Source organism: Cupressus sempervirens, chromosome 4, assembly GCF_028749045.1.
Source record: "Cupressus sempervirens isolate cs-2001-9-10 chromosome 4, ASM2874904v1, whole genome shotgun sequence".
NCBI lineage: Eukaryota > Viridiplantae > Streptophyta > Pinopsida > Cupressales > Cupressaceae > Cupressus > Cupressus sempervirens.
In genome coordinates, this window is record NC_143121.1 from 780,442,343 (window position 1) to 780,466,348 (window position 24,006).

General features: G+C 34.5%; 1 protein-coding gene across 3 annotated transcripts; it reads left to right on the plus strand.

The window, feature by feature from the left end:
- Positions 1–17,764: 17,764 nt before the first annotated feature.
- On the plus strand, positions 17,765–19,157 carry LOC149563720 (acyl carrier protein, chloroplastic-like). Of its 3 annotated transcripts, none has more exons than XM_089826857.1 (5): positions 17,765–17,886; positions 17,992–18,171; positions 18,272–18,385; positions 18,468–18,587; positions 18,806–19,157. In XM_089826857.1, the coding sequence occupies exons 2-5, from the start codon at positions 18,049–18,051 to the stop codon at positions 18,929–18,931; spliced, it is 483 nt and encodes a 160-aa protein (XP_089682983.1). In that variant the 5' UTR covers positions 17,765–17,886; positions 17,992–18,048; the 3' UTR covers positions 18,932–19,157. The 3 variants fall into 3 exon arrangements, with proteins under 3 accessions (XP_089682983.1, XP_089682985.1, XP_089682984.1); XM_089826859.1 differs by having other exon boundaries at positions 18,284–18,385; XM_089826858.1 differs by lacking the exon at positions 17,765–17,886 and having other exon boundaries at positions 17,978–18,171.
- The last annotated feature ends 4,849 nt before the right edge of the window (positions 19,158–24,006 follow it).

A 24,006-nucleotide genomic window follows, 5' to 3' on the forward strand; every position in this document is an offset into this window, starting at 1 on the left:
AATCTCTCAATAAATATTTCTCTCTACGAGAGATAAAAAACTCTCTTTAATATCAATCCGGATAAATCACCAAGACTAGATGGATTTCAGGCCCTTTTCTTCTAAAAATGCTGGAAAATCATAGGAGTAGATCTGTGGAAAGCAATAGAAGCATCTAGATATGGAGGGAAACTACTTGTAGAAATTAATCATACATTCCTAACTCTAATTCCAAAGAAAAGTAAGGCTGAAGAACCAAGTGACTTTAGGCCTATTGCTCTTTGAAATACTATCTATAAAAAAATTCTATAGCATTAGCAAACTGATTAAAAAAAAATCTCCCTAAGTTAATAGTAGAAGAACAAATAGGGTTTGTTCCTGGGAGATCGATTCTAGATGGCATCTCAATCATACAAGAAACAATCCATTCAACAACAAAGAATAAAGAAGCAGGTATGCTACTAAAACTAGATATTCAAAAAGCATATGATAAAGTGGACTAGAGATTCCTATGTAAAACCTTAGAAGCATTTGGATTTTCTCATCGATGGATTAGCATCATTTTTCAGTGTATATCTACCCCTAAAATTTCCCTCCTTATAAATGGAACCCCTAAAGGTTTCTTTAGTATATCTTGGGGGATCTGACAAGGTAACCCCATCTCCCCCTTCCTTTCCATTATCATGGCTAAAACCTTCGAGAGAAAAATCAAGATAGCACAAATTGAAAAGAAAATCAAAGGAATTAAGGTCACTGAGAATGTGACTAATACCACACACCAACAATTCGTTGATGATACAATATTAGCCAAAGTTAGCACTAAAAAAGAAACAAACAACATTAAGACAATTCTAAACAACTATACAAAAGCATCAGGGCAAAAAATTAATGCAAAAAAATCAGAAATCTTTTTCCTAAATACACCAGTAGAAAGAGAAGATTATAGTTGCAATGAAATAGGATTCAAGAAAGGTATTTTCCCTTTTAAATATTTAGGAATATACCTAGATAAAGGGGTAAAAAAGAACCAAGGATGGGAGCAAACATTGGAAAGGATAGACAATCATATAGAAGCATGGAAAGAAAAATGGTTAAACAAAGCTAGGAAAGCTACAAAATTAAAGCAGTTCTATCAACAATACCCATCTATCAGCTAACTTGCTCACAATTACCAAAGAATATTAATCAGAAAATAGAAATAAAACTAAGAGATTTCTTTTGGAAAGGTATACAGGACAAAAAGAAGGCATCTTTAATAAGATGGGAAAAAATTTGTAGACCTAAGGAAGCAGGAGGGATAGGAATACAAAATCTAGATTGGCAGAATGAAGCATTAGGCACTAAACAAATCTGGAGAATGTACCAAGAAAGAGACAACAAATGGGCTAGAATTTTGTATAACAAATATTTGAATGCATCAGACAACACATCATTATTAAGGACAAGGAACCCGCCTAAAGGATCAACAACATGGAATCTTATGCTAAAATTTTGCCCCTTGATCATAAAATATGCAACCTGGGATATAGGGACAGGAGATAAAGCCCTATTCTGGGAAGACTCTTGTAATGGGCACTCCCCGCTTGATCAATCTGATATCTCTAACGATACAAAAATCCTATTAATGTCAATATGGGGAACCAAGATAGAAGACTATATCCAGCATCATCCCTCCAATGAAGAAGCCCACGAAAATGGAAATCCCTAGAAAATAGAGGTCTCAACCCTACTGACCAAGAGACATTAGAAGCTATTCTTAGAGAGCGGCCAATCAACTATCACAATAGGGAGGATAAGCTGATTTAGGCAGCTGCTAAAGACAATAATTGCAAAGTAAAGGAGGGATACAATCAAATAATAAACTCACAAAGATGGGAAGCAATAAAAGTTCTTGTAAATATGTGTTGGGACTTGACAGGACTACCCAAAGCTAGAATTTTTCTATGGGCAACATCTCAAAATTGAATCCTAACAATAGATAGAATTAGGAAAATGAGATTTGAAGGCCCTTCGAGATGCATCCTATGCAAAGAAAACTTAAAAATGATCGAGCATCTCTTATACCAATGCAAATATGCTAAGAAGTGTTGGGAATGACTTAAAAACAAATTGAACTGGTTTGCCCCACTTCCGGGAATATGGCAAGATCACTTAATAAGATGGCCAAAAAGAACTAATAATAAAGTATACAGAAAATTCTGGAACATTACTCTAGCAATTCTAGCATGGGAATTATGGAAGGGAAGAAATAGATGAATCTTCAATAATGAAGAACTTAATTTAACATCTCTCCTTAACAAGATTGAAGCAAGTATAACAAAAGTTATAAATTGCAATCTCAAAAAAACCTCAAAAGAAGAAGGGTCCTTCTCAGAATGGGATGCAAAAATAAAAAAGAACTAGAAATATCTAATTAATCCACCCCTCATCTATAAAAACAAGAATAGTAAATCCATGAAAGAATGCAAATGGGAACCCCAACCCCCCCCCCCCCCCCCCCCCCCCACCAAAAGGATGGAAGAAACTTAATTTCGATGGAACCTCTAGAGTAATTCGAGAGTAGCAGGAATAGGGTGTGTAATTAGGGAGGAAACCAAAAATTGGCTCATGAAACAAGCTAAGCCTTTGGGAATAGTCTCAAATAATATGGCATAATTAGAAGCAGTACATGAAGGATTAAAATAGAGCATAAACTTAAAAATTAAGAATATTATAATCAAAGGAGACTCATAGATCATCCTTAATGGGCTTAGAAAAGGGATGACCCCTAACTGGATTTTAAATTCAAAACTAGAAAAAATGATCAGACTTATGGATAAATTTGAAGAAATAAGCTTTACATACATTTAGAAGGTAATACAAAAGTAGACCAATTAGCTAACAAAGGAATGGATGGAGACAATATTCAATTGTTTAACCAAAGTTAGTTGGTCGAGGTATTTAAGTTTTTTAATCTTATCTAGCATCTCCCTTTGACACTTGGTTTAATGATTATCCCATTAAGTACAAATTCGGCACACTTTTTTCAGTTTATGTGGTATCATCACTCTAATTACTCATGATCTTTAGCACTCCCTTTTTATATCCCTAGCATTGTATTAATTATTACCTAGTTGTATTGTGATGGCATCATTGTTGGCTTCCTTCTAGATCTTTCTTGATTTCGCTGAAGCTTCTATATATCTGTGTTGGGTCCTTATATGTCTACATTTTTTCTTAAGGGTCTAGTTCTATCTTGAGTAGGTGTTATCATGGATACTAATATTTTCCCATGTCATGTTGTTGAAGTCTGAACTATGGCATTTTGTGGTAATGTGAAGCCTGAGAGATGGACTCGCTTGCTCAATCTTATAGACGATATGAGCAAGGTTACCATTAGTAGGGTTTTGGGGGAAGGAGTCTTCAATTACAACTTTACTTGGTGCACCAATAGTGACATTATAGGTTCTTGGATTGGTTGTCCAGTTAGGGCCAAAGTCAAAAAATGGGATATTATCCGACTCTGCTATAATATTTCTGACCCTATCTAGTTGGTAGGTCTAGATTAGGTGGTCTTTAGTATTGATGAGAAGCTCAAAATCCCCTTGTCAAAAGCTTATATGGCTCATCCGTTAGGGAGTTTTGAGCTAGCAATTGTTCCTAGACGCCCTAGACTAGTTATCTGGGATAACATCCCCTTCTTTCGAGAATGACCCCAAGATGGAAGCCAGCATTCAGTTTATGCTATGTTGGAGGGGTATTATTGAAGATCCTACTAAGGAGTGGCTCTTGAAGTATATGAATGCCTTTGATGCATACATACATCCAGCTGTGAATTTTGCAAACTTAGAAGCTGTGGAATTCTGTCTTCCTAATTTAGACAAGTCTAGCAGAATCAGAAGCACTTATGAGTTTCCTCCAGGGTCTAGGGCCAAAGACATTAGGAAAAATTCTAAAATCATCATGGTCTTTTGGAAAGAGGATGGTGGTGCGTAGCTTGGAGCTAGAATCTAGATCTAGTGGCTTTTTAGTGCTCCTATTGTCCTCGCAGTTGTGGCGGCTCTCTCTCCCTTTCTTTGTGGGGTTTTTGGGTGCTTTTTTCTGGTAGCTTCCTGTACTAAATTTAGCTAAGGCTCCTCACTTGGATAGTGGATCCCTGACTTCATATATTCTTAGTTCTTTATGGATCTTTTGTAATTTGTCTAGGGTTGTTTTTTGACAGTTTTGTTTCTATGGGTTGATTATGTGCTCGTTGGGTTATTGTATTTATCTTTGCTTTAAACATTACATACTATGAATATAATCAATATATTTAACTAAACCTTTTTATTTCTTTCTTCGTTCCATCAGTGTTCTCAGGCTTGGCCCCTCTTGGAGGTTTTTCTCTTGGATTCATTTTTGTTTTTAGCTCTTGGTTCAAAGGGCTAATACTCAATGTATTGTTGGTATTTGGCTGGTACATTAGCTCATTGTATCATGTTTTCATGATTGACAGAGGCTCAACAAATTTTTATACTTGGTTTCTTAATTATAGAAGAAGGATAACGAAAATTTGACATAGCAATTAAAAATTTTCAAGAGATGCTTAAAAATTAACCTTAATACATTGGCTACATGGCTAGATTTTCTGTTCTTACCCTATCCTACTTATTGTAATCACAATCTCTAGCTTAACATAGGATCACAAAGGATCTTAAAAGAAATCAATCGCTCTAGTGTAATCATCAACAACTTAAGTACTACTATAATTTAATCCAATTAATAAATTATCCTCATAAATCGGTAGGAGAATAGAATGCTAATAACATTAACTAACTGATTATAGATAAGGATACACTTTTGTGCATAATAATTACCATATTTAACATATTTCATCATAACAGAGTAGGTTTATTATTTCTTGGGTCTCTTATACCTAATTTCAGAAAAAAACTATAATAAATTGGAAATTACTCTTTGCACTTACTACTAATGTGGAGTTTGGAAAAGTGGCATAATCAACAAAGGAAGGAAAGGGCAACACATATAAAGGGGGGTTGTGTTGCAAAGTTTCCCTTGTGTGATATATTGGTTCCTCCTCCCTTATTTTTAAAATTTTTTTACTTAACTCTAACTTCTAACCCCCTTCTAGAATATTGTTGTGTGTAATCTTACATTTGCAAGATAGATCTCCACCTTTTGTCTAGATGTTCAACTCTTTTGTCTCCCCTCAAGCTTGTTGTCCCTTTCATAATATTTGTTACTATTGTAAGAATAATTTATATTTCACTAGGGTGTGCTCCTTTTAAATCTATATAATATTGGACTTCAATCCCAGGCTAGAATGGAGATTTTCTTGCTCCATTATTTCCTACCAGTGCCCGTTTGAACGAAGAACTATGTAATCTTTTTATCTTATATAATCTAAAGCTTCGGTCGTTTCCTGATTTAAAAAAAAAAACAAAAAAAATTGCTCATCCACTAAAATGTAGTATTCAAAATGATATATGGCTCTATATGCTCCTCTCTCTAACCTTTCCAGATCATTTTGAATTTCTCCAAACATATGAGTTGATCTTCTTTGCTTCCACAATGGCCTCTTCCAGCATCAACATGCATCTTAAATTTTTTGGCAAATTCTCTTCCTGAGAACTTTCACGTAGCTTCTAATCGTGACTTTAGCAGCTAAGAACATAATTACACAACATCTACCATGCAGACATTGAATTTTTAGTCATATGAACTTCGATTAGAAGTCTATGACTAGGTATTAATTTCTAAACATGTCATGTAACTTTCTTTTTCATTTTCCATCCATACCTCTGGTCTTTTTCACTTTCTTGTAGCATCTATTAGCATGAATTTTGATGATTTTCCTTTGGGGGAGTATCCTAATAATTGGAGAGTATTGACATGTTACATTCATGATTGTGTTTTTCATTGATGTCAACATAGCAGTAAGTCTGTGAAGACTGATAGAGTAGCAGACATAGATCGTAGTTGTACGGACAATCTTTTGATTGTCTAGTGATGCACATTCATGCACATGTTCTATAATGTCTCCTAATGTTAAGGTTTGATGCGCAATATCTAAGTCGAAGATGTATGAAAGATATTCATGATTTATAGAGAGAAGTACAGAGACAACGTACATGAGAAGCGATTTTTGATGTTTGTATTATATCTTCTAACAAAAATATAATCTAGAGATGTGTGGTGAGCAAGTGACATAAGACAGTTTGATGATGATGTCAAAGAATGCATAGGCCCTAGTTCACATGTGTGAGAAGTTGTATAGAGTGTGAGCTAACAGTGTTATTGTAATTATGAATTAATTAATTATCTTATTATAATTCATTGGGATAGCCTCAAGACTGACTTAAGGAATTATTTTGAAGATACTATATAAATGAAAGATGTTTGTCTTGTTTGTAATGTGGAAGAAAACATTATATTGAATGTGAAGTGTGAAAAGGAGCAGAGTGTTTGGTGAATGCAAGTAAGTGATCCAAGGGATTATTGGATGCGAGATTTATGATCTAGTTACAAGATCAGAAGGAGCAGAAGTCTAGTTGATAGGGCATAGAAAGAGGAAGGAGCAATACTATTCATTTCTATTATTCTAAAAGGACATAGATCATTTGGACAGTGGGTTAATTGGTCTTGCCCTTGAAGTTGTTTGGATAGTGGGTCCATCTTTCTTCTACAACTCCTAACAGGGATTCAAAGTCTCTTAATAGGGACTGATATGTACTAAATGATGGTATAGATTCCTAACAAGGTCCATCCTCTGACAAGGAATATTTATATTAGTACATGATCTTGTGGGTACCATCTCCACCGAGGTATTCCCTCTGATCAAGGGTTTCCCTAGTTAACATATCTAGTGTTATTGTGCGTGATTATCTTATTGTGGTTTCTGATTATATTGCTCATAAGGTTAAAGTTTAATAAGGTTGATAATTGTGATATTAGTTGGATAACTGGTTCACATCCCCCCTCCCCCCCCAGTTATATTGATGGACTATATATTCTAACAGCAACATCATCATCAAGTTAAGTTGTTCCTTCATCTCAGCAATTTCTCTGTCGAGTGCCTCTTGACCCATCTTTCTCACCTTAACATCATTTTCTTTCCAAGTTATAGAAATTCACAAATAGTCACTTGCACGAGTTGTGCTCCTTTCAAGAAATGGAGAATGATGCATCAACTTCTAGGAGTCATAACTTTTGACTCGAATGCTGGTTGTTTCTCAATTTTTACAATTTCGTTAGGAGGACTTAGGTGGTCCACCAATTTAGCTATACTTGAATAAGGTTAGAAAAAAATATTTTCTAAGTGCTAGAAAATCCATTTAGGCCCCTAAAACTTACTTTTCATAGTTATTGTGCTTTTCTACATTTTTTTTTATTATAATTACTTTGAATGGTTGTTTCTAAAATTTGAAAGTTAGTTGGCAGGTCTATTTTTTATAGTTTAAGGAATGTCTAGATAAATTTTCAAATTTACAGGAGTTGTTTTGGTAGGTTACCAAAAATGGCAAAATTTAAAAATTGAAAAAATCCACCAAAAGAGGTAATTTCCTAAAAATTTTAGTTTAGAGAGATTTTGGATCAATGACTAAAATTTGTACATGGCGGTGAATGAGTAAAAGAATATTAACATTTCAAAATTCCATATAATTCTTTTGTATCAATTAATTGTTTCAATCTTCAATGATTTATTAGTGTGTATTGGCATCTAGTACTACATCATAATACCAACCATTAGTAACAACCCTCATGATCTTGGATGCCATTGATCTCTTATCTCTTCTTTCATGAAATTGGAGCAGAAAATAATGGCTCCCTCTTACTAGTTGGGGTGGTATCGGTGACTTTTCCACATTTGGTTTTGTGCAACTTTTGTGGAAATCGACAGCAGAGACCTACAAACTTATTTAAGTTAACACTCTGGCTATCAAATCTTTGCATTTGATATACTCTTCTTTGTATTCTCTGTGATTTCAACACCTTCACCTTTCTTTTGGTGCATTCTTGCTATGACTCTTTCAACAATTGCATTCAATCTAAGACTTTATTCTCATGAAGTCTAGACTTTAGTAGCTTCTTTTTTTACTTCCAACAACTTTTTTGGTGGCGAAAAAATCTCTACAATAATAGTAGAAATATCTACAAACTCAATAATATTTGGCTTGTTGTGAAATTCCAATTGACAATCCAAGCAATGGTTCCTCTAAACAACAATCATATTATTATTTTTTGCTTAGCTAAGTGATCTATCTAGTGATAAAATTCCTCCAAACTCAATGCATCAATCTCCAATGCTTTTAAAAAAAAAAAATTGGCCCTGTCACCTTCTGATTAAAAGTGCTTATCCACTAAAATGTGACTTCTTCAAAATGACCCATAGTTATATATGCTTCTCACTCTAAGCTTTCCAGATCATTTTGAATTTTTCCAAACATATGAGTTGATCTTCTTTGTTGTCACGATGGTCTCTTCTAACATTGACATGCAACTTACAAATTTCAGCAAATTCTCTTCCTGAGAAATTTCATGTAGCTTCTAATCATAGCTTTGGTAGTTGAGAACATAGTTACACAATGTCTACCACAGACAATGACTTTTTAGTCATATGAAATTTGATCAACAATCTCTCACTGGCTATCAATTTCTTTGTTACCTTCACTGAACGATGATCTTCAAATAGTCACTCTACTTAAATTTCCTTTTCAACCCAATCTCCTCTGATGCAAGTTATACGAGAATTTTTTAATGGGAATGTAGACTTACATGCAAGGTGCTCTTCCTTCCAATGCGCATCTATTTAAATATTCTTGCAATGATTTCAACCATTTATTCAAGAATTATTTGTACTCTCTGATCTTCTGCCTACAGGATTCTCATGCTCTAGTACCAACATGATGAGATCGAAAATCAAAAAATTGTAGCACATAATAAAAGTACAAAATTGTAGCAAATATATAATCCTAAAATGAAATAGGAGAGTACATAGCTATATCTTTTTGTACATGATTTCTACTTGTTCTTAAGGCAAAAATATTGCTTCAAATTATACATGAAGATAGGCTAATTCAAGACTCGAATAGATCAGATTAGAATCTCCTTATTTATGAAAGCCATATAATATTTCCAAAGAATTTTTCTAACCTCCTCTATTTTTGTAAAACAAAATTTAAAACTTTTATCCTATTATCTAGAAAAATCTAGTCTTTCAAGTAGCATATGCCCCTACATCATCTATGTACCAAAGCCCCAAGCTCAATAGGAATTTTTAGTTTTTATACTTTATCCCCAAAAAAATTGTGTGGTACCATGTCAAAGATCTTTTAAAAGTTGACAAAGTAGCAAAAGGCCTCATCACCCTAAGGATTCCATATTTTTCAACCAAGAATCTAAATGCAACATTTTGATCATAGTAGAATATTTTTATTTGAAATGTCTTCCCCTTAGCTATTTTAGCTTATATTTATGCCCACTTGATGATGTTGCATTCAACCATGCTACCACAGAGCTTCCCAAGGATGGGGTTAATCATGATAATGTGATAATTCAATGGATTATAAATATAAATGATGGGGTTGATCATGATAGTGTGATAATTTGATGGATTGTAGATATATTGTCACTTTTTTAGAGAGGAATCACAATGCTAGCCATCCAATTTTTATAGGATACCCCTCTTCATTGACATCATTAAAGATATGATTGGTATGAGATGCAAGGACATCAATGTTCGATTTCAAATGTTTATATTGCAGCCCATCAATATCTTGGGCTTCCCCCCTTCCAATCTCTTTATACCTTGGAAGATACCTTCAATGGTGAAAATCTCATTTGTTATATTTATTATTGGGGTTTGTGCTTATACTCCTCACACTCATATAAGATCTTTACATATCCAAGCCAGTAGGACCTTGTGATGTTGTTTTTTATTTAATTCCTCTTTTATTGTAGCTCTTTCCAAAAAATAGAATTTTATTTTCCAAGAGCAATTAGCTCCATCCTTCTCATGCTCACATGTTTTTCTGTTTTACACCTTCAGAACCTTTCATACTTTTTCTTGTTTTCTTTACTCATTCCCCATCTCAAATTTTATTTTCATATTGTGTACTCATCATCAAACCAAGGATTTTCCAAAAAGGCATTTCTTGTGTCTTGTATGCAATAAAAATATAACTTGTATATTGCAAGCCAAAAACATGCAAGATTAGTCAAATTTAATAAAGATCTAACATAAATTGTCTTCTCAGAAAATGGGGGCAAGGAAGAATTCCTTCCTTCCTCTTCAAAATTTCTCCTCAAAGATTATAAAAAATAGAAGCCACAAATATAACCCCACCTTTATGGAGGGATCGATAGAGAACAAGTGCAAATCAATTGAAACTCTAAAGACAAATGAAATGCTTCATTACGATTCTGATCCATAGACGAATAACACTCCGATCAAATTGGTCAAAGAATCAGTTGTTCGCCTTCAACAACAATGCAAAAAATACAATTTATTTGTAAAATGGATAGAAATTGGGTCAAAATTTGAGGAAATTTCTTTTGGATTAAAATACACTTACGGTAAGAAACTAGGGCTAGCAATTTCGGATCAAGATTTTCTTTATATTGATTGCAATAGCATGAAATTATAACATCATTTGATTTCTAGAAATAAAATCAACCATTTATAATTATGGACTGGCAATTTCCTTTTTTAATCCAAAAAATTTAGAAGCTTTCAAGGTAGATAAACCAATTTTACTACCTAATATACCAATAGAGATATTGAACAAAGAAACATTAAAACTAATTGGAAACAAGCTAGGAAAATATGTAGCCTATGAGGAGGCACAATTCTCCTATTATTGTTGTTAGTATGGATATTAATATCAAATCCCTTCCAAATATTAAAATTGAGGTTAATAATCAGTCAATAATCATAGAACCTAAATTTTATAGAGGCAACCTTAGGGAATGGATAGATCTAGATAAAAGAGAAAATTTGAATAACCTTATCCACCGTGTATGTGATTTGAATGTTAAAGTGGTTTTAGATATTGTTAAGGGGTTTTTTTAATTAAAACTCTTGATGACAACAAACTTGTGGAAGATGGAGAAATTAGGGGAGAAAATGTTTTATCTCCTTACAATGGAACCCTAGATAAAGCCCCAAATGTAGAAACAAGAAATCCTATATCTGATCATATCAATTTCCCTATGTCAACATCTTTAAATCATGAAAGGGATTCATTGGTTAATGAAAATGATCCTTCCAATTTGGTAAGTTTTGGCTTCTTTTCCAATATAGGACTTAATAATGTCAATAATGACTCCAAGAAGGAAACCCCTTGGGTTGTTGAAGAGGGTTTGCTATAAATAAATTGAAGCATATGAGATAAAGGAAGTATTATAACTAGTAGAAATAAAGGAAAACATAATTTATGCGAACCTTAGTGACCTAGTGGTAAATGAACTTATGGATTCATTTATGGATGAAATATGTGACAAGGAAAAACTTCAAAGACAAAAAGATCATCTAATTAAAAATATAAAATAGATGGATGATGAGGATATGATTAATAATGTTGGGGAACTATTAATGGATTTAAACTTTTTAGAACATGATAACCAATGAAACCCTTGAGTTAGTTACTACCAATCTAAGAAAGCTTGCTCTTGATCATGCAAAACCTTCATAAAGAAGAGGGAGGAAAAAAATTAGGAACTTAGAACTAGAGATGGGGAAGTAAATGACTGGCCTAAATTTTCTGGCATTCTGGATGTAGGAAAGGGGAAGTTCCTTCCCAAGCTACCATGAATCTCCTAACCTAGAATGTTAAGGGCCTTAATGCCCATAGAAAACAACAACTACTAAAATGTTGCATCTCTAAAACTAAAACTAATATTCTTATGATGTAGGAAAAGAAGCTTAATCCTCTAGAAATTCAAGGTCTTAAACAAAAACTAGGATTTGAGGAAATTTGGGAATCCCTTCCATTACGAGCCTCTCTTGGTTTGGAAATAAATTTGGGATCTCAGGAATCTAACTATGTCCATGTTGGAATCTTATAAAAAATGGATCAATGGTCTGGTCTCTTGTCCTAAGCTAGATGTATCTTTCAAAATCACCAATGTTTATGGACCAACTCAAAATAAGGACAAAATCCTAGTTTGGAAGGAAATTGATACTTTTTCCTCTCAACCTTAAATAATAAAATATGTATTATAGGGTGGGAGGGAGGGGGGATTTTAATGGAATCATTAAACCATTTGAAAAGTTGGGAGGTGTCACTAAAATTTCAAATGTTGCGAAAGATTTTGGCAATTGGGCCAAGAGAAACAACCTATTACAAACTGAAACTTCCATAACTCTTTAACATGGAATACTAAATGAAAAGGTTCTTCTTAAAGGGTAGTTTATTTGACTTTACCTTCTCCTTGGTATCTAAAGTAAAGCCAATCTCAAGTTCAGATGATTATCCTATAGAATTTAAGTTGGTTTCAGACTCATGACCAAATACATGTCCATTCAAGTTTGAAAATATGTGGTTAAGGGATGAAAATTTGCTAAATATTATCAAACAATGGCAGCAAGAAGCTAAATTTAAAGGTTCTATGCTTTTTGTGTTGTAAATAAACTTAAGGTAATTAAATAAAAATTGAAGGAATGGAACAATAACAATTTTGGTAAATATGTGAGATTAAAGTATACTTAGAAGCCAACTTGGAGGAAGTTAATAATGAAGTAATGCTAAGAGGTATGGATAAATCTTTATACTTGAAAGAAAAGAACTTCTTAAATGATTAAGAGGACATTACGATGAAGGAAGAAATATTTTAGAGGCAGAAATCCAAGGAGTTATCGTCGACAAAAGGGGACAAGAACTCAAAATACTTTCAAATTAGTACAAAACAAAGGAGGAGGATAAATGAAATTATGTGAATAAAGGATAATAGTGGTAATTTCCAAGAGGATTAAAAAACTTGAGAATAATGTAGTCAAATTTTTGAAGATATATTCAACAATCAAGAAGGCTTCCTCTTAAACAAATAAATGATCATTCTGAAACATATACCAAAATTAATCTCAAAGGAGCAGAATGAAAGTCTCTTAAAAATAATTGTTCAAGAAGTGGAATTTGTTCTAATGAAAATGAATTTGGATAAATCCCCTAGCCCGGATGATTTTGCTATTGGCTTCTTCCATAATTGTTGGGACTTTATAGCTAAATAAATTATTGATGCTTTGGAAGGGGTTATAAATTATAGAAATTTCCTAAGGGAATTCAACAATGTGTTTATAGCATTAATACCAAAAAAAGTGGGGGTGGAACATTTTGATGATTTCAAACCCATAGCTTTGTGTAATACTTTGCATAAGTTCTTCACAAAGACCCTAGCTAGTAGACTCCAAAATCTTTTACCTTCACTTATCAATGAAGAACATACAAGGTTTGTCCCAAGAAGATCAATTTATGATGGAGTAATTATAACACAAGAAGCAATTGACATGGTTAAGAACAACCTTACCTCCTCAATGTTCATAAAATTAGACATCAAGAAATCTTATGATCGAGTGGACTAGAGAATTATGTACAAATTTTTAGAAGTGTTTGGATTCTCTAAACAATGGATAAGCTTAATTTATGAATGTATTGCTAATCCTAAAATGTTAATCATTACTAGTGGTTCTTCAACTATATTTTTGATATTTCAAGGGGATTAAGATAAGGAGACCCAATATCTCCCTTTCTTTTTATCCTCATTACAAAGGCCCTAAGACAATCAATAATCAAAGCTATGGAGGAAGGGGACCTCCATGGTATACATATCACAAGCAACATGGACCCTACAACTCATCAACAATTTGTGGATGACACTATACTTTGTGGACAAAGTACAGTAGAGGAACAAAAATAAATTAGGGAGACTTTAACCATGTATACTATAGCCTTAGACTACGAAATTAATTCAGACAAGTCCTAAATTTTCTTTTTCAACACACACACGTGCATTTAGAAAACCAAATTTGCAACATCCTCAATTTTAGATAGGCCAACCTACCTTGAAAGTACCTATGTCGTCCCTTAAACCTAAGATGTAGATCAAGTAAACTATGAGATTTGACTATGAGATCAAGAAAAGATTTAAAAAATTTGAGTCTTGGAAAGGGAAATGACTCTTGGTTGCAGACAGAGCCATTGGGGGTTAAGAATGTTCTTTCTGCAAAACCCATCTACTAGCTATCATGTTTTGACCTTCCAACCAATAAAAGGTTATAACTTAATAATTGTCTACAATCTTTCTTTTGGCAAGGCACAAGTGAAAAAAAAATGGCCCTTATGGCATGGGATAAATTTTGTAGGTCTAAAGAAGATGGGGGTGTTGGTATAAAAAATATCAAGGATCAAGTAAAAGCTCTAGGTGTCAAATTGGTATGGAGAATGTACCACCAATCACATCTTAAGTGGGTTAGGATCCTTATTCAGAAGTAACTTAGCAATTTAGACCCAATCACTATTTTTAGAGAAAAAACTCCTACTAAGGGCTCTCGAATTTGAAACTTTATATTTGAATGTCATAGCATTATTATGGATAAGTTGACTTGGAACATTGGGAATGGGGAGGAAGCTCAATTTTGGTTTGACTTGTGGGGTGGGTATAGTATTTTGGAAAATGAGATGAATTCGCCAAGCTTAAAGGCTATTTTGGAAGACAAATGGGGTTCTAAAGGACTACGTAGAATGAGATGCTTTATGTTATAAATGGAAATGGAAGAAGTTGGAAGACATCGACATTCCCCCCTTAGAAAAATATTCTCTTTAGGAATCCCTGAAATCTAGGAAGTTTCTATTGAATTCAAAAAGTGACAATCTAGTTTGAGATGGTAATAGCTTTGGGGAATACTTGGTTGAGGCATGATACTCTCTATTGACTTCCAAGAATTTATATCCTAAATCTCAGCTCCCTCTTAAGATCTTTTGGGATAAACTTGGTTTACGCAAGGCTGGTATTTTTATTTGGCTTGTCCTCAATAAGAAAGTTTTAACAACAGAAATAACAGGGAATGCGCTTTCAAGGACCAAATAGATACTCTCTGTGAAAATGAAGAGGAAATTATAAATCATATCTTTCCCCAATGCTCATATGTACTAATGCTGGAAATGGATTAACTCTTAGTTAAGATGGTCATCTGCCTTCCCCAACTCCATTTTAGAATTTCTACACAGTTTGCCCTTCCTAAAAGAGACTGCTATATATTTAGGATTATGGATAATTACTCCCTCAATCATTCTCTGGGAAATATGGAGGGAATGCAACAAAAGAATCTTCCAAGATAAGAGGCTCAAGGTCAGACAACTTCTAAACAAAATATAATCTTCAACCACAGAGATATCCAATAACCGCATCTTGCAAATGGAATTTGACTTTGTTCCTCTCAATTCTATTTGTTTCAAATATTTAAAAAACTTCAACAAGAAATCCTATTTTTTTCAAAACTTATCAATCGAGCATCGAGCATTTTATGAAATGTTAATCTCTAAGGCAATTTGTCAAATAATTTAGGTGTCATGTTTGTGCTTACTAATTTTTCTTGCTATTAGAAAGAGCATAAATTATTTTATTTTGTGGTATTTTTTCCAACTTGACCAAAAGCTCTCATATTGGGGTGTGACAAGGACTATGGTTGCAAGATTGTGGAGTTTCACTTTACACATCCACTTGCATTAGTTTGGTAATTTTTGAAGCCTTTTTAATTAATCCATTTTTATGCATGTAATACAATTATTGTATTATCATGAAATCTCATCTATTTAAGGTGAGAGATATTGAAAATGTGTATGTGCTTAGTTATAATGAAAAAAGAAAAAAAAAACTATGTTGTGTAATTGGACAAAGATAATTGGGACGGAGTTCAATATTATTTTTGTTACTATCTTACTTTTTGGAGTACATGTTTATTTCTATTTATGCTGCTAAATTTATTCTTTAATGTGTTTTACATTTTGAATTTCTTGTGTGGGCTACTATTTTTGTGTCTACTATAAGGGCATGACAAAGAGATGCAATTCAAAATTTCAAAGAATTTTATGACATTTTTTATTATGAAAACTACCTACATCATTGTAGGTTCGTTACATAATTTAATGCCCACCTTCACAATTTAATTATCTAGCCACAATTCAAACTCAAGACTAAAACTATGATGATACGAAATATGTTGTAAGTTCCATTTGAATTTAAACATACCCATTGATGTTTTAAGCTTGTTTTTCTCAAGGATTTTTATTTTCACACCCCAAAATTATTAAGAAATCATACACTATTGTTCATATGACTCCCATTTGAATGTTTGTAGGTTAAGAAACTTCTTGCACCCATTACTGTTTACAATTCAAATTGTAGTTTCAAACAATCATTAATTAGATTGCTCAAAGGTAATATCATTAGATCATGGCCGTCATCTTTGCATTCATCATATTTGTCACATTATACAAACTTCCACACTCTTAAATTATTATTTTAAATCGATGTTTACGTGGGAATGTTAATCTCTCTATTTTAAATGTGAATACCTTTGGAATTCAAACAACTCATGAGGTGCTTGGCTACAACATACACTCTAAAATTATTTCACCACAACCACAACATTATGGTCTATTTTTTTCAAATATTTCTACTCAGATCCAGAAACTAAAAAACAAATGGTCAATTAGACAATGATATCATGTAGAGTACACCAAATGTGGACACAAATATTTTCCATATTTATTTGTATATGTGGTACCTAATGGTTTACAATCGAAATTTCAGATGACAAAGTATTGAAATTACTTTCCAACAATCTTTTACTTCACAAAATCATTAGTTAAACTTGGATGCTTTAGATTAGTTTATACAAGACTTCATCGAAGTTACAAATCACTAGAATTCTAATGAACTCTAAGGTGTAATTGCTAGTAATTATATAAATGCACAGTGCTTGAAAATAATGCTTAATAAGATTTCTAAATGTAGAAGAGACTAGAATCTCATATTTGAAAGTCAAATCACAACTTATTTTTCATCAAATTTCATTTATTCCCCGATTTATGATGTGTTTGTATTGAAAACACCATTACTGAGTAGAGGAGTAGGAAAAAGATAACATGAACTTGAAATAAAACATAAAGAGCATGTTTGTATGAAATAATATAAAAAAGTGTAGTTTTATCTTTAAAAAAATTATCCCCCTCATTGTTAGGTTCAAAAGGAAATCTGTAAAGAAAATTTGTTTTATTTTTTATTTACTTAACTTTTTGGGGAAAAAACATGTTTATATAGAATAATACAAAATGTAGTTTTGCTATAAAAATATCCCATTCTGTAAAACAATTCTATGCTTCCATGTTTACCAGGGCAGTTGCAGCTACAACACCTAGCAAAATCCTCACTCTGTCAAACGGTTCACGTACCTCGTCTATGCTTCCTCTGATGGATGTCATTCCCCAATCCCAAAGCTCTCACAGTAGCACAGGCAGGGAGGATAGAATGCGGAGTCCGGCGAATTGAATTTTGTGCATGTCCTGCAATACTATCATTCAATTAGCCTTCATTTCTTTCTGGATCCATATCTGACATTTTGCGTGCACGTCTGATCTTCCACATTTCACTTGTAACGATGGACATTCAAAGCTCCCATTTTAGCACAGACCGCGTGCAAAGCAAACTGCTCGGATCGGAAACCTGTTTGTTGCAGTTCGAGAAATGGAGGGCGGGGGAAAAGATTTTTAAAAATTTAAACTTTCCGCGGGATTTAGGAGGACGGAAATTTCGAACGGCACCGATTGAAGGTGTCCCATTTGCACCAGGACGGCAATCGGACATGCGCTAACAGACACTCTCAGAAACAAAACAATGAGCGTCGGTCATTTCGATTAAGGCCTTTGAAATGTCCGCCCCGGTTAACTTTTTCTTCTCCGTCTTCATCTGTGGCCAATTGCTTTATATTCAATGCATATTAGTACTGGCATTCATCCATTTCATTTGCAAGTGCAGGGAAGAAGGGAAAAAAAGAAAAAGAAAAAGAAATACTTCCCTGTGTTTACAGTAGCAATGGCAGCAGCAGCAGCAGCAATTTCCACGCCCATCTCATCACTCATTCAGCCAATTTCAGCGAAAAGAGTCGGCCTCGCCGCTTACCCCCTGTCTCAACATATTACGCTTCAATCATCATCTGTAAGAAAATTTTTGACATAGAACGAGTTGTAGGGTTAACTATGGTCGTTTATGAAAATTTGCTAAATTAACTGGATTTTGATGTATTTATCAATTGCAGAGTGTTTCTCAGTTGAATGGACTGAGAATCTGCCTCAAACGCCAAGTTGCCGAAAACAGAACATGGAAAACCCGTTCCTTTGGCTCCCCTGCATTCACAATCTTTGCCGTCGCCGTAAGTTTCAATCTTCCCCAGATTTAATGATCGGAGATTAAGGGGATTTCGCAATTTAAAATTGTTGATGAAATTTTTACAGGCTCTTCCGGAAACACTGGCAACAGTGCAGGATGTGATCGCAAAGCAGCTGTCGATTGAGGTGGACACCGTTCAGCCGGCTACTAAGTTTGCCGATCTGGGCGCCGATTCGTTAGACACCGTAAATAACAACAAAACCTAGCTTTAAAATTGTTCTGTGCGCTGCATAAAACCTAGCTTTAGAATTATTTTGATTTGCATAAAACTTAGCTTGTTCTGTGTATTGTGTAAAACCCAGCTTTAGAATTGTTCTGTGTACTGTACAAACCCTAGCTTTGAAATTGTTATGTTTATTGTGTTGCACTGGTATTTAAATTGGATCGCTTATTTGATGTGCAGGTGGAGATAATGATGGCGTTGGAGGAGAAGTTCGAGATATCGATCGAAGAGGGAGGAGCAGAGAACATTGCAACCGTTCAAGATGCAGCCGACCTCATCGAAAAGGTCAAATCCGAAGGCGCTTAGAACCTGTGCATTCAATGAATCCAAATTATTGCTCCTTTCGCCTGGAGATCGCAACTTGATTTGCTTTACGCTTGTGGGATCTTTCATTTTTTTAGGGTTTTGGGATTGAGCTTGTTCATGGAGGGGGCAAAATTTATGAGTCTTCTGCGCTTGAAAATGATTTTTGATTGCTGCAGAAGAGGGTATTATTAGAATAATAATAATAATATTAACGGCTTTTTGGTTCTTTCATTTGTCTAACTTTTGCGTCACTATATTTTTGAGATCATGTTTTTATTAGTTTCTGCCGTTATTGGAATCATTCAATTCGATTATCATTCAATTTAAAAAAATTAAAAGAAATTTCAAATGTTTATATCTTTTTCTAATTTTTCATTATTTGTGAGATCCTTTCTTCAGTACTACATTATAAATCTTAAATAACATGAATATGGTCAGAAATAGGAAGCGTAAGGAAGTAAGACGATATGACTTTGTTTCCCATGCATGATATGCGAATTATAGACTATTACCACACACCTTATGATAGGATGATGATAAGCAGGTTCTGGGATTTAGGTATGTCATAATTAGCATCGTTCTTATAAATATTGGACCTGAGATCTTATTATACTGATATACATTGTGGAACGTTGAATTAACACTCGTCCTTGTGAGTACTAATAATAATTATAGACAGAAATTGTTATCAATTTAGATAAGACCTATTCGGTAGAGCTTGACATCATGTAAATATAATAAGTCAATTTGTCACAGTGAATGATGATTAAGATGAAGATATAATATATTGACTAACCGATATAATGGGTTTACCTAATTACTGATTTTGAACCTATGCAGACATGATTATGAAAACATCTTGATTCCCTGACATTAGTAATTTTTGAGACATAAGCCTTATATGTAAATATCTCATAATGATTTTAGATAGTGTTAGTAAGCAACCTACATTTAATTAAATCAAGTATACTAAGTTGTGATGATTAGATTTTGGTGGTTTCGACTTAAGGTATGTAATCGAAACTAATTTTCATGTTGGCTGATTAAGCAATATAGATCCAACATTTTATCATTTGGATAGGAAATGGATTAGGATGTGGTTCAGAATGTTAGTTGGATCATGTGATTAGAAAATTAATGTTGATATGCAGATTCTGACATTTTAACATTTCAAAAACTTTGTATGAAAATGATTGAGAAATAAAAGTTGATCATGACAATTGAGTATGTAAAATTGATTATGATGATTTATGATTAAATGTGATGTACAGATTTTGATATCCTAATTTTTTGAATATCTTATTTGAAATGATTAAGTAAAGGAATTCCATTGAATTATGTTAATATGGATTACTTAACATTTAAATTCAAATGCATTTATGACATGTATTTTATATGACCTCCTTGGACTATTGATGCTCAAGTTTAGTGTGCATGAAGCAAAACCATGGAAATCTTTGGGGGAAACAAGTTCCAAACCTTGTGAACACAGTTTAACTAAGGTGAATCTTTGGAAGATTCAAAAGCCTCGTTGTGAAAGTATTTTTCTTCATAAATGTAAGTTTGCTTGCTTGTGGAAATGTTAATCATAAAGATGCATTAGGAGCATGTCATGGTGATGTGGAATGTGTTTTTATGTGTCACTTGACACTTGTGGATTTTGTGTGTAATTGACATGTCTTTTAGGGTTTTGATCATGGTGACAATTTACCCTAAAACTAATTACCTTGTTAATGAGTAAGTAAACCCACTAGACAAGGGGTAGGATGGGTCACAATCAAAGGAAATTCAAATTTGGACTTGGCTAGGGTTTTGAGGGGTCATTAGATGGTCCCAAGGTGTCTTTTATGATAAAATAAGTTACCCATATGATAGTATATCAAGTTAGGGACCTAATTTTGACCATGTGAGTGCCTAGACAGCCTAGGGGGGCCCTTTACCCATGTCTTCCATCAATTCGAATTTGGAGTTGTCACATGTGTTTTCTCCCATGTTCCCACTAAATCAAATATAGCAAATTTAGAAGAGACAAGTTTGTAAGAGGAAGTGGCTAAGTGTCTTTGCTAAAATAGTTAGTGGAAAGGCCTTATTAGAGAATTTTGGTCCAATTAGGGGGTTGTTCATCCACTCTCTAAGTTTAGAGATAGTTAGGGTTTGGAGAAGGACTAAGGGAGCTCTACAACAAATATCATTTCCTTAGCTTGGACCAAGGTTGGTGTCTCATACCATGTGCATTTTCTTTCTCTTAGTATTGCATAGTAAGTCCAATCATGGAGCATTTGTTATGGGATCTTGCATTGTATTGTGAATCTTTGGATGGTAGATTTTGGTATTGTGTTGTGCCATTGTGATGCAGGAGCATCTTGCATGGAAAAATTATTGCTAAAAAAAATTGAAAAAAAAAAAAAAAAAAATTTGGAGGAGAGAGAAAGTGACGAAAATTAGAGGAGAAAAGAAAGAAAAAAAGGATTTTTATTTTTGAGGTGCATAGGTGGCATAATAGAAAAAAATAAAAATAAATGGTTGTCATTCCATTTATCGAGGTGTGTGGGTAGAATTCTAGAAAGTTATGAATATTGTAAAAAGTTTTGGAAGATGTAGAAGGTTGTGGAGGAATTCTAGAAGGTTGTGGATAAGTCATGCAAGGGGTGGTAAGTGCCTATTTAAGCAAGGCATATGAGCATTTCTAATCAAGCTCAAGTGAAAGCTCAAGGGTAAGCTTGAGGAGTAGAAGCTCAAGGAGAAGCTTGAGAAGTGGAAGCTTGGAGAAGCTCAAGGAGTAGCTTGGGAAGTGGAAGCTTGGAAAGCTTGGAAGGTTGGAAGGTGTGAAAGAGAGGAGAAAGTGAAGAGTGAATTTTCCTGAGTCTGTGGACAGAGCGCTGAATGTGAGGCAGTTTACAGCAGGATTATGGTGAAGTTGTGAGTGTAGACAGAGCGCCGAATGTGAGGCAGTTTACACTTGGATCTTGGATAAAGTTTGTGAGAAGAGCTAGTGACTGCGGTTTAGAAACAAGGAGGTTGCTTGGTGGCTTGCGAGCACAAGTTGAGATCTCAGAGGTTTCTACCAGAGTGTGGATCTGGACTAGCTTGGGTTTGGATTGGATCTTGAGAGATTTTGGAAAAATGTTATTGTAATTGCTATTGAATTTTCAGGTATAATAAAATTGTCTTCATATTGTTGCATTACTGGTTGTGAGTTGGTTAGGGTGGTGTGGTCCTTCGTCAGTTGTATCAAAGCCGTACCTACATTAGTGGTATCAGAGCCGTACTTCATCAGTGGTATCAGAGCGGGAGTTCCTGAGTGTACAAGCAGATTGCCGAAGTGTGAGGCAGTTTGTACCAGGACCTTGGTTGGGCAAAGTTTATCAGAGCTGGTGGATTGCAAATCCGTTGTCCTAGACTTGTGATGTGGTTCTTGATTGTTCGTGTGAGGTGGCAGGTTGCAATCTGACTTGCAAACAATTTGGTTGTCACAAGGAGCGTGGGAAGGATTTGTTGCAGAGGGTTTACGAAGATCTTGGGAGATGGCTCCAAGAGGATTGGACCCTAAGATTATTGCGAAAATCCATGATATAGTGGAGAGGAATTTTTCTAAGATGTTTGCTCGGTTGGATGCTAAAGCTAAGAAGGTCAAGGTGGAAGAGGATGGTTTTGCTGATCAGTTTGTGGAGCCTGATGCAGAACCTACAGAGAAACTAGAGGTTGTTGCTGAAGATATTCCTAATGTTATTGATGTTGGCATAGAGGTCGGTTTTCATGATCAAATGGTTGAGTCTGACATGGAGATTGTGGAGCACTCGGTCGTGGATGATCTAGTTGATGTTGGTGGTGACTTGTATGTTGCAGAACACTTGGTCGTGGATGATCTAGTTGTTGGAGGTGAGTTATGTATTGTAGAGCATCTTGTTGTGAGCAATGAGGTTGCTGGTGTTGAGAGTTTGGCATGTGTTGATGGAAATCTACATGTGGCTGCTAATGTGGAGCTTGTTATTGCTGGTATGAATTCACTAGTTGCTGATGTGGATGAGAGTTTTCTGTTGAAGCATTATGTTCAATTTGTTCCTGGGAATGAGCATGTTGATTGGATGGTTAAGATGCTGGTGTGGAGGATTTGCATGGTGGTTTTTTTGTCCCTATTGAGGTGGAAGCCTTTGGTGAAGATGAAGATGGTGGTAGATCTTTCTTTTGATGTCAAAGTGTGGGACACACTTTTGTATCTACCGGGGGAGTCTGATGCAGGAGCATCTTGCATGGAAAAATTATTGCTAAAAAAAATTGAAAAAAAAAAAAATAATAATTTGGAGGAGAGAGAAAGTGACGAAAATTAGAGGAGAAAAGAAAGAAAAAAAGGATTTTTATTTTTGAGGTGCATAGGTGGCATAATAGAAAAAAATAAAAATAAATGGTTGTCATTCCATTTATCGAGGTGTGTGGGTAGAATTCTAGAAAGTTATGAATATTGTAGAAAGTTTTGGAAGATGTAGAAGGTTGTGGAGGAATTCTAGAAGGTTGTGGATACGTCATGCAAGGGGTGGTAAGTGCCTATTTAAGCAAGGCATATGAGCATTTCTAATCAAGCTCAAGTGAAAGCTCAAGGGTAAGCTTGAGGAGTAGAAGCTCAAGGAGAAGCTTGAGAAGTGGAAGCTTGGAGAAGCTCAAGGAGTAGCTTGGGAAGTGGAAGCTTGGAAAGCTTGGAAGGCTGGAAGGTGTGAAAGAGAGGAGAAAGTGAAGAGTGAATTTTCTTGAGTCTGTGGACAGAGCGCCGAATGTGAGGCAGTTTACAGCAGGATTATGGTGAAGTTGTGAGTGTAGACAGAGCGCCGAATGTGAGGCAGTTTACACTTGGATCTTGGATAAAGTTTGTGAGCAGAGCTAGTGACTGCGGTTTAGAAACAAGGAGGTTGCTTGGTGGCTTGCAAGCACAAGTTGAGATCTCAGAGGTTTCTACCAGAGTGTGGATCTGGACTAGCTTGGGTTTGGATTGGATCTTGAGAGATTTTGGAAAAATGTTATTGTAATTGCTATTGAATTTTCAGGTATAATAAAATTGTCTTCATATTGTTGCATTACTAGTT

What these genes read in the sequence shown, in the direction of transcription:
- LOC149563720 (XM_089826857.1), top strand. Translation starts at nt 18,049, where the DNA reads ATGGCAGCAGCAGCAGCAGCAATTTCCACGCCCATCTCATCACTCATT. An exon ending in TTACGCTTCAATCATCATCT is followed by an intron (nt 18,172 to 18,271) that starts GTAAGAAAATTT and finishes TATCAATTGCAG; the next exon opens with AGTGTTTCTCAGTTGAATGG. An exon ending in TCACAATCTTTGCCGTCGCC is followed by an intron (nt 18,386 to 18,467) that starts GTAAGTTTCAAT and finishes AAATTTTTACAG; the next exon opens with GCTCTTCCGGAAACACTGGC.